The 11,814-nt window shown below is 39.3% G+C and overlaps 2 protein-coding genes across 2 annotated transcripts; one reads left to right on the top strand and one right to left on the bottom strand.

Annotated features, from left to right (window-relative positions):
* The first annotated feature begins 1,594 nt into the window (after nt 1-1,594).
* Nucleotides 1,595-7,097, top strand: LOC129756680 (zinc finger CCCH domain-containing protein 3). Its single transcript, XM_055753620.1, has 5 exons — nt 1,595-2,405; nt 2,465-2,860; nt 5,897-6,052; nt 6,112-6,307; nt 6,373-7,097. The coding sequence occupies exons 1-5, from the start codon at nt 1,714-1,716 to the stop codon at nt 6,880-6,882; spliced, it is 1,950 nt and encodes a 649-aa protein (XP_055609595.1). The 5' UTR covers nt 1,595-1,713; the 3' UTR covers nt 6,883-7,097.
* A 43-nt stretch (nt 7,098-7,140) lies between these two features.
* On the bottom strand, nt 7,141-8,676 carry LOC129756681 (LETM1 domain-containing protein 1). The gene is made up of 3 exons (XM_055753621.1): nt 8,410-8,676; nt 7,955-8,341; nt 7,141-7,817 (listed from the first exon to the last, which is right to left on the bottom strand). The coding sequence occupies exons 1-3, from the start codon at nt 8,529-8,531 to the stop codon at nt 7,199-7,201; spliced, it is 1,128 nt and encodes a 375-aa protein (XP_055609596.1). The 5' UTR covers nt 8,532-8,676; the 3' UTR covers nt 7,141-7,198.
* Nucleotides 8,677-11,814: the final 3,138 nt, after the last annotated feature.

Raw genomic sequence — 11,814 nt, 5'->3', positions numbered from 1 at the left:
GGCAAAAATCTTGCAGAATCCAAAGATAAAGATCCGTTAACTATTTTTTGCCATATTAGTTCTCATTTTACAGTTTGTAAGTATCAGACAAAGAGAATTCTTGAAGTTTGTCTACTAACCTAGAGTTATGGCATACTTCAAGGCGCAATTTTCAAGTTTTTAAATAAATACAGTGTTTTAAGTCCTTTTTAACACATTTATTACTGGATAAACATTAGTTATTGGAAAACTATTAGTAATTTCATGATAACTAATGATCACGATCCATACAGGAAAAAATCTATCTTTTTGGGCTCTAGGGATCAATTAAACCCATACTATACATTTTGAAGAACTTTTTCTTTAAAAAAAATTGAGATTTTAATATTTCTTTGAGAATATGGCATTATGAAGTTCATAATATACTTCAACGATTGACATAGTGGAATAAATTATATTTTAATTATAATTTTTTCATGTGGGAAACATATTAAAGTGATAAAAAAAGATCTTCAAATCACATTTTGTTAAATTTTTCAATCAAGGTTCAATAACTCGAAAATTAAATTCTTAAAATTTATTAAGATAACAGCACATAAAAGCATTGTTGTTTTGTTCTATTTGGCACATTTTTGCTTGCTTCAATCTAGTCATAAAAGAATGTTATAGAAACTTACCACAATTACAATTTCAACAAACTTATTATTATTATTCAAACAAACGATCATTTTTAATTTTCCCATTTCCACAATATTACTATTACACAGTTGCACCGAAATCAAATTCCAACAACCTTTACGCTTATGGAAAACTAAATTTCTGTTTTTATGCGAAATAGTATTTACAAATTGGTAGCGCTGAAAGTTTAAGCGATGAAAAAAGTGAGGGCCCATTTACGCTTCTCGTGAAAAATCTTATTTCGTCAATAGCTCAAAACAACGCGACTTGACTAAAATATATTCTGTAACACGGTGGAATCTATGAAGAATGGTTGAAAGATGAAAATCCACTGTTCTTGTCGTTTAAACCCTCCTATATAGAACTGTGTTTATTCCGATTCTCCCGCCATGACGAAAGTTCCGCGATGAAAACCAGGGGAATCGGATTAAAAACAGTTCTATAGAAGGTTTTGAACAACAAGAACAGTTGGATTTTCATCTTTCAACCATTCCCATCGATTCCACCATGTTACAAACAATAGTTGTGACGCGTTTTTGAGTTATTGACTAAATAAGATTGTTTCACGTTCATTTCCACGGGAAATGCAGATCAGGCTCAAGAGAATAAAAACACTAAACGCGTCTAGATTCCATTCGCTTACCGCCGATTTTGGTAACCTTTATTTTGATCTATTTTTTTTTATAAAAACACGTGGATGGGAAATAGTTTCTAACCAACGCTCATCTTTTGCGCACGATTTGTTTTTTTCTTATTTTTGCTGCTGCAGCCTGCAGGGCTGCAATATTCGGAAAATTTCTCGTTAGCTTAAATTAACACCAGATGGCGCTATGATGGAGCTTATCACTTTCAATAGCGCCACCTAGCTGTCAAATTCAATGCTGTGGAAACTTTTTATACATTTATATTTTTCGACCAGAAAAGAAAATACCTCATCCAAGGAATCTGAACAAAAAAAGTCACATTTGTTGCGTTTGTTTGCGTAAAAATCGTGAGCTTCAATTTAGTTCTCAAGTGAATCTGTGCTGTGATATTTAATTATAAAAAGGAGCGAAAATGGATTCTTCCGAGTCCCGTTCTAAAATATTCATTAATCCGGATTTCCGTAAAGCCCATATCAATCGAAATTTCCTGCCACAAATTTTACCTACTGCTGCAACTGTACCCACCGCATCACTCGGAGCTCCCGCTGCGCCCCTAGCACCAAACCATGTTCTTCCCGTATCAAGTGTTCCTCACATTCATTTTAATCCCGCTTTTCTAGCAAAGATGCACCTTCAAAGGCAACAGCAAGCCCAACTTTCCTTGGGAGAGGAAGTTACGCCTGAGATGACCTTGAAACCTACAGCGATGACGCATGTAAATCCCATTATCAAATCCACGAGTCGGAAGTTGATAAGGGCATCGTCTACAAAGCCACAAGTGGTTGCTCCATCCCAGCAGGCAACCTCCCTGGCACCTCTTGTGAAAATAAGTAAGAACAAATTGGTCAGATCAGGAACTACGTTTACTAGGGCAACCGTGTCCTCGGTAGGCAAACTTACAATGCAACCACCTTCTGCTAGGGTGGTAGAAAAACGGTATAAACTGGTCAATAAGACCAGCCAATTGTACAAACTTGATAGGCGACCTGGATTTTCACAAACCATAGCGAAACATAAACCAACGATCAAAAAATATTCCCTTGTTAGAGGCAACTGCATCAGTCCCCAGAAAGTCATCGTTACGGATAGGCGTTTGTTGAAACTGTAAGTGTCGTCAAAAATAACATACTGTAGCCGAAGTTTAATCTTATTTCCATTTACAGGAAGCGAACTAAGTCCCCTGCTAAATCAGGCATTGGTGCCTCCAAACCCCAGTTGTCTTTTGCTTCGCCCAATAAAAAGTTAGTTATAGTTAACATCAACGGAGTATTGTACCGTTCGTCAGCCAACAAGCTGCAACTCTCGTCAACGTCGACCCATAAGCCAGTCGCAAACGTCTTGAAATCCACGTCCGTCTCTAAGGAACGCAGCCTCACGATACGTGGAACACGATTTTTGCTCGACTCTAGCGGTACCAAACTGCGGAAGGCTCCCAGCTCGGCAACCGAATGCGCTGAACCACGGCTGGCTCGCATCGATATTGGCGGTCTGACATATCGACCCAAAACGGATGGCACGTTCGTGCGGACCGATTCCCACCGTGCGAGAACACATTTGAGGTAAGTGTGATCTTTGTATTTAAAAATCTTGCTGACCGAATAGCATTAAAATTTGAACATTCGAACAGAGTAACACTTCATTTGTTTCTAAAAATTTAACCTAATAAAACTGATCCCCATTCGTTAAAATGCCTAATTAAAGTCCTAATCTAGATTCTAAAAATTCTGACGGCTAAAACTTACCAACCAATAAATGGATTAATTTTTAATCGATTTTCACAAATGGTTTTCAGAGAATATTCAGCCGCATGCATTGATATTTTTTTTAATTATTCAATGCGAAGAAGAAAAAATTCAATAAAAAACATTCATCCAATTCAGAACAAATACTGCAACTTCGCTATCAAATGATAAATAAAAACTGAATATATGAGTAAGTTGAAGTTAGGAGATATGTGTTGCAATATAGTTTTTTTTTTAATTTAAAAGATCGTGGCAACAAAAATGTAAAACACATGTGAAACCCTTTTTTTAACTTTTCAATAGATAAATTGTTAGTCGCAGTAGTAAAATGTTGAAAAGTTAATTTAAGTATTTTTTTTTCTTCAGGGAAAGTCCGCTAGATTTAAACTTCTCTCAAGCCTATTTTCCAATCGGCAAAAAACCATGTCAAAACAATTTTAATAATTCACATTGGGGCTTTTGGCACGGACCAATTTGACCCATAAAGCCAATTTTTAACAGTTCAATTACAATATTATTCCACAATATGTAAGAGCACTCCGGAAAATGACGCTCTGTAAAGGAGAGTTAAAAAAAAGTTGACTCAATTTGACACATTTTGGCATCATTCTCTGAGTTTATGATCAAATGCTCAGAAACCTAGTTAAAATCGGAAATAATAAAGAATAGGTTCTCGGGAGTATGACATTTGGCATAAAGCCATTTGGCTCCCCAATCCGAGGTGGCCGCCGACCCGCCGTCGGAAGCGGCGGCCTTATTACATTGGTCTAGGTCTACTGGGGCCTCCTAGGTTTACGTGAAAGCTAGGGGTGATCCCTTAGCCCCGTCCGCCGCGCGATAGCGCGAAGGACACACTTTCAAGAAAGTTCGAACGCGCAGCGTGAGGAGTCGGTTCAAGCTTAGGTCTAAACGCCTTACTTTTTGCGGTTCTACAAAAGTCAACACCAGCCTCCTCACGCTGCGCGTTCGAACTTTTATTAAATATTGTCCTTCGCGCTATCGCACGGCGGACGAGGCTAAGGGATCACCCCTAGCTTTCACGTAAACCTAGGAGGCCCCAGTAGACCTAGACCAATGTAATAAGGCCGCCGCTTCCGACGGCGGGTCGGCGGCCTCCTCGGATTGGGGAGCCTCGGCGGCTTTGTGCCGCCTCACCCCCTGCATCCTCGATGTTTGCGGCAATGCCGCAAAACTTAACAAAAGAAAACATGCAACTATTTAAGAGGAGAGATCACCGTGAATTTGTTTTATGAAATGAATTTGCGGCTTTATCGGTGAGGGTTAAAGAGTTAAAATGAAAGACGGATAGAAGAACAGAAGAAAATTCTAAGGTGGTGAAAAGAGCGAAGAGCATTTGAAATAGAAGCTTGACCACATGCTAAATTCTTTGTCCCACATCAATTAACTGTATTGAAGAAGTAGTACCCAATAGAGAAGGCACTACATTTTTCGATACAGTTAATTATGGATGGTTCGACCGCCATGTGAGTGTGCACATGTGCCGAACGGACAAAAAATTTTTAGCATGTGGTTGCTCTGTTAAGTCTTCTATTGTGCGATATCGTTCCATCGATGGCTAGGTAGATTTCTTATTTTCGTTTTGTGCGGATGTTCCAACTGGATTGAGTTGTCGCATACGGTCAACGGTCAGAAATCTTGGCCTAACTATTTTCGATTATCGGAACGATGTTTTGTAATTGATTTTTATAGCCGACTCTATAGCCGATTTTTATAGACAACTCAATCCAGTTGGAACATCCGCACAAAACGAAAATAAGAAATCTACCTAGCCGAGCCATCGATGGAACGATATCGCACAATAGAAGACTTAACAGAGCAACCACATGCTAAAAATTTTTTGTCCGTTCGGCACATGTGCACACTCACATGGCGGTCGAACCATCCATAATTAACTGTATCGAAAAATGTAGTGCCTTCTCTATTGGGTACTACTTCTTCAATACAGTTAATTGATGTGGGACAAAGAATTTAGCATGTGGTCAAGCTTCTATTTCAAATGCTCTTCGCTCTTTTCACCACCTTAGAATTTTCTTCTGTTCTTCTATCCGTCTTTCATTTCAACTCTTTAACCCTCACCGATAAAGCCGCAAATTCATTTCATAAAACAAATTCACGGTGATCTCTCCTCTTAAATAATAAAAAAAATAATTCGGCTATAAAAATCAATTACAAAACATCGTTCCGATAATCGAAAATAGTTAGGCCAAGATTTCTGACCGTTGACCGTATGCGACAACTCAATCCAGTTGGAACATCCGCACAAAACGAAAATAAGAAATCTACCTAGCCATCGATGGAACGATATCGCACAATAGAAGACTTAACAGAGCAACCACATGCTAAATTTTTTGTCCGTTCGGCACATGTGCACACTCACATGGCGGTCGAACCATCCATAATTAACTGTATCGAAAAATGTAGTGCCTTCTCTATTGGGTACTACTTCTTCAATACAGTTAATTGATGTGGGACAAAGAATTTAGCATGTGGTCAAGCTTCTATTTCAAATGCTCTTCGCTCTTTTCACCACCTTAGAATTTTCTTCTGTTCTTCTATCCGTCTTTCATTTCAACTCTTTAACCCTCACCGATAAAGCCGCAAATTCATTTCATAAAACATGCAACGTTGTCCGAAAAGTGAATCTCAACGTGATCACACGAAAAAAAAATTATGCCAAATGGCTTTATGCCAAATGGCTTTTATGCCAAATGGCCTTTATGCCAAATGGCTTTTATGCCAAATGGCTTTATGCCAAAAGGCATTATGCCAAATGGCTTTATGCCAAATGTCATACTCCCTAAGTTCTCAATGTACCAAATTGTGCACTTTCAGTTCTGCAAAACAGAAAAGCATCCACGTGCTGTCCAGCAAGATGAAAAAATGCAACGTTCCGTGTCAGATCTATCGGCGACTTGGAAAATGTTCCGCCTACCAGCGTGGTAAATGTCCAAAGTTGCATGATCCTAAGCACATAATCATTTGCTCCAGGTAAGTGATAACATCCCTTAAATTTGATTGATAAGAAAATGTAAATCATCACTTAACAGATTCCTCCGAGGAGAATGCACCAATCCGGATTGCCTGTTGTCGCATAATGTATCGCTGGAGAAGATGCCGGTGTGCCACTTTTTCCTTGAGGGTCGTTGCGATCGGAACGATTGTCCGTACCTGCATAAGAAGGTTAGCGAGAAGGAACGGATTTGCGAGGACTTTCTCAAAGGATTTTGCCCACTGGCTGATAAGGTACGAAATTTGGAAGTTGAACAAAACGCGTTACTAATTTGTTATTTTTCTTTCGTATTTCCAAGTGTCAATTTCGTCACGAGTTTGCCTGTCCTGAGTTTGATAGGTCTGGTCAGTGCTCCAAGGCAAAGTGTCCCTATCCGCATGCACGCAAGGAAGAGAAACGGAATTTGAAGACGATTCCCTTGGAAGAACCCGTGATGTATGAAAAGGGCAAGAAACCAGTAGAAGTGTCGTTGAGTGAAGTGGAAGTTAGCGCTCCACCAGTGAGGCGTTATTATCTAGGGAATCCAGAAACGTCCCACGATAGTGATAAGTGCTTAAGTGATGCTCAGAAACGGCAACTTAAACGAATGCTGGATAAGGTCGAGAAAATGAAACAGGGGCACACGGAAGAAGATTTGAGTGCCAATGAAAAAAGTGGAAAAAATGATGACAAAATGGCAGGCAAGTGTAAAGAAGAGATAAGTGAAATGAGTGATTCAGAGAATGATGAAAGTGAAGATGGGGATAAAAGACCCCCTATTCTTAGACGAGCTCGATTGGGCACGTTACCATCTTTTATCCCCATTTAAGCTACATTTTTATTTATGCTCTCGTAGTTTAGTAAACTGAATTTTAAACTTAAGATAAAACGTGTTAATGCTCAGCTTCAATTCAACTTTTGGTAGTTTATGTTTAAGAACAAATGGCTCATCCATTATTTTTAAGTGAATTGAAGCAGCAATTTGCATTTGACTGTTTATATAAATTCAATTTTAAGAAATCAATAAAGAAGATCATTGGAAAATGTCTTTTTTTTTCCTTAGTTCCGAATGTCAATACTACAGAACAATGTTTTTTAAATAAAGATTTATTCAAAATAAAACATGTTCAAACTTAACTTATTCCTCAATGTGTCAGTATCCAGTTGTTCGGATGGTTGTAGGACAACAAAATCGGGAGATGAAGGAACAGACTGATGTTATCCTGGTTGATGATTAAGGACACTTTGACCCATTCATTCAGCCAGTGGACCATATTCTCGGTGCTGAGATTGGTAGCATTCAGTCCCCGGATGAAACAAGCGTGCTTGAGAGACTCGATTGGCATGTTGTGTACGCCACCCTCACGCTTGATGGCCATATCCATGTGATGGACCACGTATGCCCTTTCGGACAGCCGGAATCTCCGCATTAGCCCGGCGTGTATATCGTGTAATCGACAGAGATACTTGAGGTGTACGGACGACAGCGATCGCAAGTTCAACGGAGGTCGTGTAAATAGCTCTTTTATATCCAGAATTTCGTCCGAAGTAGGATGCAAGCCACTGCCCAGCAGTCCCAGAATGTTGTTGAATTTCTCCTGCAAAGGATCTTGCGTTTTTCGTAGCATGTCCAGCTTTGACTGCATACAGCGAAACACACGTCGATTGTACAGCAAACGCTGTTTCAAATCTTGCTGGGCAAATTCTCCCTTTTGCTGGATCGACCAAAAATGAGATGTGAGCAATGTCCTCGGATACATGTACCTGTTGGTATTAGAAACGGTAGTTTGATTTCATTTTATGTGAATGCTTTACGATCTAATATTTTAATCTCCAGAGGAAACATTTGGATCGCATTTAGTAACCAAAATGTGACCGCTGACACAAAATATTATACTCACGCCAGCGGAAACACCACATAGTTCGCAAACGGAAGCGCCGAAATCAACAAAACTGGCGCCACCTTCTTCATGTCTCGCGGCATCTGGTAGTACAGCTCGATTTCCTTGCGGTTCAGGCACCGCAGATCGTTTTGGTTCGCGTAAACAATTTTGGTAATTTTGACTAGCTTCTTCATGTCCCCGAAGAACTCCTTAACGCCCACCAGAAACACCCGATAGACGTGCATTGCCGAGGGAAACTTCTTCTCCAGCACTTGGTCATAGTTCTTGACGTAGTCGAAGAACCGGGAAAACACGTAGCCCCGGACGTTTCGCTTGACATTTTCTCGGCTGTATCTGACGGCGAGCTTCTCCTTGGGAACGGTCGAAATTGCTTGTTTTTCATTTCTATATGCATGAATCGAAGGATAAAAAATTAAATTAACGCTAATAAAAGATTAATCAGCTGATCTTACCCGGGTTTGTCATTCTTATGCGGTTCGGTTGCCGGGTGGCAGAATCGGGCGTGGATGAAACTGGTTTGCTTTTGCACTAGCTGTTGTTGGCGACAAAGCGTACGCAACATTGTCAACGACATTTTATAGGTCTAACGAGCTCGATTTTACTATTTTACGTATATAATTACATCATAATCATGTTTGGTTTCACTGAAAATGTCCAATAATTGCCGTAAACTAAACACGCAAACCGAAACATTCGCACGAACTTATCGTTTTGTTTTGAACGAAAACTTTTGACATTTTTCCACACTTATCGTGACAACACGCTAAATGAAAGTTATCGATTGTATCACAGCTCGCGGTAAACCATTTCGCGGTATTCGTTTTGGCGGTATTTATGACATTTCGCGTATGAACCTGTTTGGCGGTTTATCATTTGGCGGTTTGTAACACTTGGCGGTTTCTCATTTGGCATATGGCCCTTTTGGCGGTTTGCCTTTCAGCGGTTTGTAACATTACGCGGTCTCCCAATTTGCGAGTAAGACTATTTGGCGGTATGGATAGTTGGCAACTGAGTCATTTCGCGGTCTGTTTCAAATGTTCAAAAGTCCGGATACATGGATCATAATTACGAGGATGTCCTTACGAGGATTTTCCCTAGCTTTGGGTACACCTAGAAACACGGGGCCTTCTTAGGTTTTCAGTAAACCTAGAAAAACGGGCCGACTCAGAAACGTAGTTCAAAACTAAGAGGCCGCCTCCTCACGCTGCGCGTTCGAACTAGGGTGAAGTATGGTCCTTGCGCTTCGCGTTGCGGATCGGGCTAGGGGATTGTCCCTAGCTTTGGGTAAACCTACACGCAGAAAAAAGATTTTTTATTTCAAAGGAAAGTGCAGCAAAAACAAAGGATTTTTTCCTTTGATTTTGGGATAAATAAAAATTCCATTGGTTCAAGGACATTTTCCTTTGTTTCAAAGAATTTTTCTTTTGAAAAATCTTTGAGTCAAAATCTTAATGCTTTGAAACAAAAAACAGTTTCATTTGATGCAAAGTCTTTTTCGTTTGCTACAATGTAATTTAGATTTAGATTTAAAAGGATTGGTTCATTGAACTATTTCCTTTTATTCCAATTGGAAGAAATATTTTCTGTTGTTCAGAAGTTCCAATTATGAATTTTGAACAATAAAAAGAAACAATTTACATCTTAAATTCATTTTTATTACAAACTTAACACAAACACTGGTTCACTATAATGGAATTAACCGGTCCTAAATTTTGGCCTGAGGGCATTCTTCTTGGACCGCTCAATAAACTTCCGGAAGCAACTCCGGTCATCCAACTGGTGATTGCCGCTGAAGATCGGCCCGAAGATAATCAGACCGCTGGATTTTGGGCGGAATCAGCCGTGGTCCTGTAACAATGCAAAAGTTTATATAAAATCTTAAATATTCACTTTTTGACTATAGTGGACTACTAGATAGACATTATAGAGAGACTATAATGGATTAACACGCACTTACCATGGTATGCATTCCTCATCCTGAATCCTCCTAAATAGCTATCTCTGATTCACTTTTGTTTGTTTTGATTTTTAACACGACAGGCCAAACTTTATTCGAAATTCGGTACTTGCTCAATCCAAATTATCTTCTAAGTTTGAAGTTTTAACTTAAAGAAATTATTCTTTCTGTTGAAAACATTTTTCTTTGGTTGAAAGAAAATTTACTTTATTTCAAAAGACATATGCAATTGAAAAAATGTCTTTTGAATCAAAGAATTTGTTTAAAATCAAATTCCAAAATTATTCAGTTCAAAAAATTAATTCTTTCTTTCAAAAATTATTCATTTGAATCAGAACGAGAATTCATTGATTCAAAGAAAACAGGAGTTTGATTCAAAAAACTGAGTGTTTTGAATCAAAGTCAGTTTTGTTTTGTTTCAAAATCCAAGTTTTCTCTGCGTGTAGAAAAACGGGGCCTTCCTAGGTTTTCAGTAAACCTAGAAAAAACGAGGCCGACTCAGAAACGTAGTTCAAAACTAAGAGGCCGCCTGCTCACGCTGCGCGTTCGAACTAGGGTGCAGTATGGTCCTTACGCTCCGCGTTGCGGATCGGGCTAGGGGATTGTCCCTAGCTTTGGGTAAACCTAGAAACACGGGGCCTTCCTAGGTTTTCAGTAAACCTAGAAAAAACGGGACCGACTCAGAAACGTAGTTCAAAACTAAGAAGCCGCCTCCTCACGCTGCGCGTTCGAACTAGGGTGAAGTATGGTCCTTACGCTTCGCGTTGCGGACCGGGCTAGGGGATTGTCCCTAGCTTTGGGTAAACCTAGAAACACGGGGCCTTCCTACACTGAACCAAATTGGGCGATCTAATGTATAGGGTCATTCTAGTAAATCTTATTATTCTCATTCAAATTTAAGCTACTAAATTATCCTTTCAAAAATATAGGAAAATCCAATAAATTGTATCTACCTCACTCACTTGGTGAAATGCAAAGGAAAATCCGATAATAATAAAAACGAATATAATGATTCAATATATAAGGTCATTCCAATGAATCCTATTGTACACAGTCGAATTTCAGCTACTAAATTACCCTTTCAAAGATATAAGAAAATCCAATAAACTGTATCCACTTCGTCCACTTGATGAAATGCATAGGAAAATCCAATAACTTTTATTACTTTCGTGCGGCATACCTATTATATCTGTGATGTTAGGTTATGAATTTTTGTTCAGATCGTTGTCAACTGACAAATGTAGCTCAATTGGCTCGATAAATTCAATGTTAATTTAATAGCAGCCCATCGATACTAAATTAAAGTAAATGTGAAGAAATAAACAGGTGAGTTCTTATTTTGTATATTTTCGAATGATTTGTGCAAGTTTTGTAAATTATGAATAACGTTTTTAATACAAGATTGGAACAGAACCATATTCCCCGGAACCATATGAACTGGACATAACAGGAATAGCCAAGGAACTTAGTTGAAAACCTCGACCGAGCAGTGTCGACCGACCAGAATCCAAATGGGGCAAAGTTATAGAGCAGATGAGCTCAAAGTTTACGCAAGTTGGTGAGTCATGGCATAATCGCAATGTTATCTTTTTTGTTCATCATAACTTTTTCACATTTACAGAAATCCTCTCGAATTTCCTCATGGGAAAGGACAAAGTGGTAAGCTACCTGGAGGAACATCAGCCCATCGAGGACAACAACCACAAGGCCAAATTGGGACTGACCGATACCAATCGGTATCTGAACTCGGTCATCGACGACAGTACTACTGGCCAAGTTATTATTGCCTGTCGCCTGTACGATGAGGCGCTTCAATATTTCGTTCTCGTCGAGCTGCACATACGTTCAGAAAGGTGTGGGTAATTGCAGTCGCAGCATCCGGATCCTGACCTTGTCATAC

This window comes from Uranotaenia lowii, chromosome 3 (assembly GCF_029784155.1).
Source record: "Uranotaenia lowii strain MFRU-FL chromosome 3, ASM2978415v1, whole genome shotgun sequence".
Taxonomy (NCBI): Eukaryota; Metazoa; Arthropoda; class Insecta; order Diptera; family Culicidae; genus Uranotaenia; species Uranotaenia lowii.
This window is presented reverse-complemented; position numbering and strand designations above follow the sequence as displayed.

Excerpts from the sequence above, each read along its gene's own strand:
- LOC129756680 (XM_055753620.1), top strand. The coding sequence starts at position 1,714 with ATGGATTCTTCCGAGTCCCGTTCTAAAATATTCATTAATCCGGATTTC. Across the intron at positions 6,053-6,111 it reads CACATAATCATTTGCTCCAG|ATTCCTCCGAGGAGAATGCA; the intron begins GTAAGTGATAAC and ends ATCACTTAACAG. Across the intron at positions 6,308-6,372 it reads TTTGCCCACTGGCTGATAAG|TGTCAATTTCGTCACGAGTT; the intron begins GTACGAAATTTG and ends CGTATTTCCAAG.
- LOC129756681 (XM_055753621.1), bottom strand. The coding sequence starts at position 8,531 with ATGTCGTTGACAATGTTGCGTACGCTTTGTCGCCAACAACAGCTAGTG. Across the intron at positions 8,342-8,409 it reads CATAAGAATGACAAACCCGG|AAATGAAAAACAAGCAATTT; the intron begins GTAAGATCAGCT and ends TCATGCATATAG. Across the intron at positions 7,818-7,954 it reads TATGTGGTGTTTCCGCTGGC|GTACATGTATCCGAGGACAT; the intron begins GTGAGTATAATA and ends TAATACCAACAG.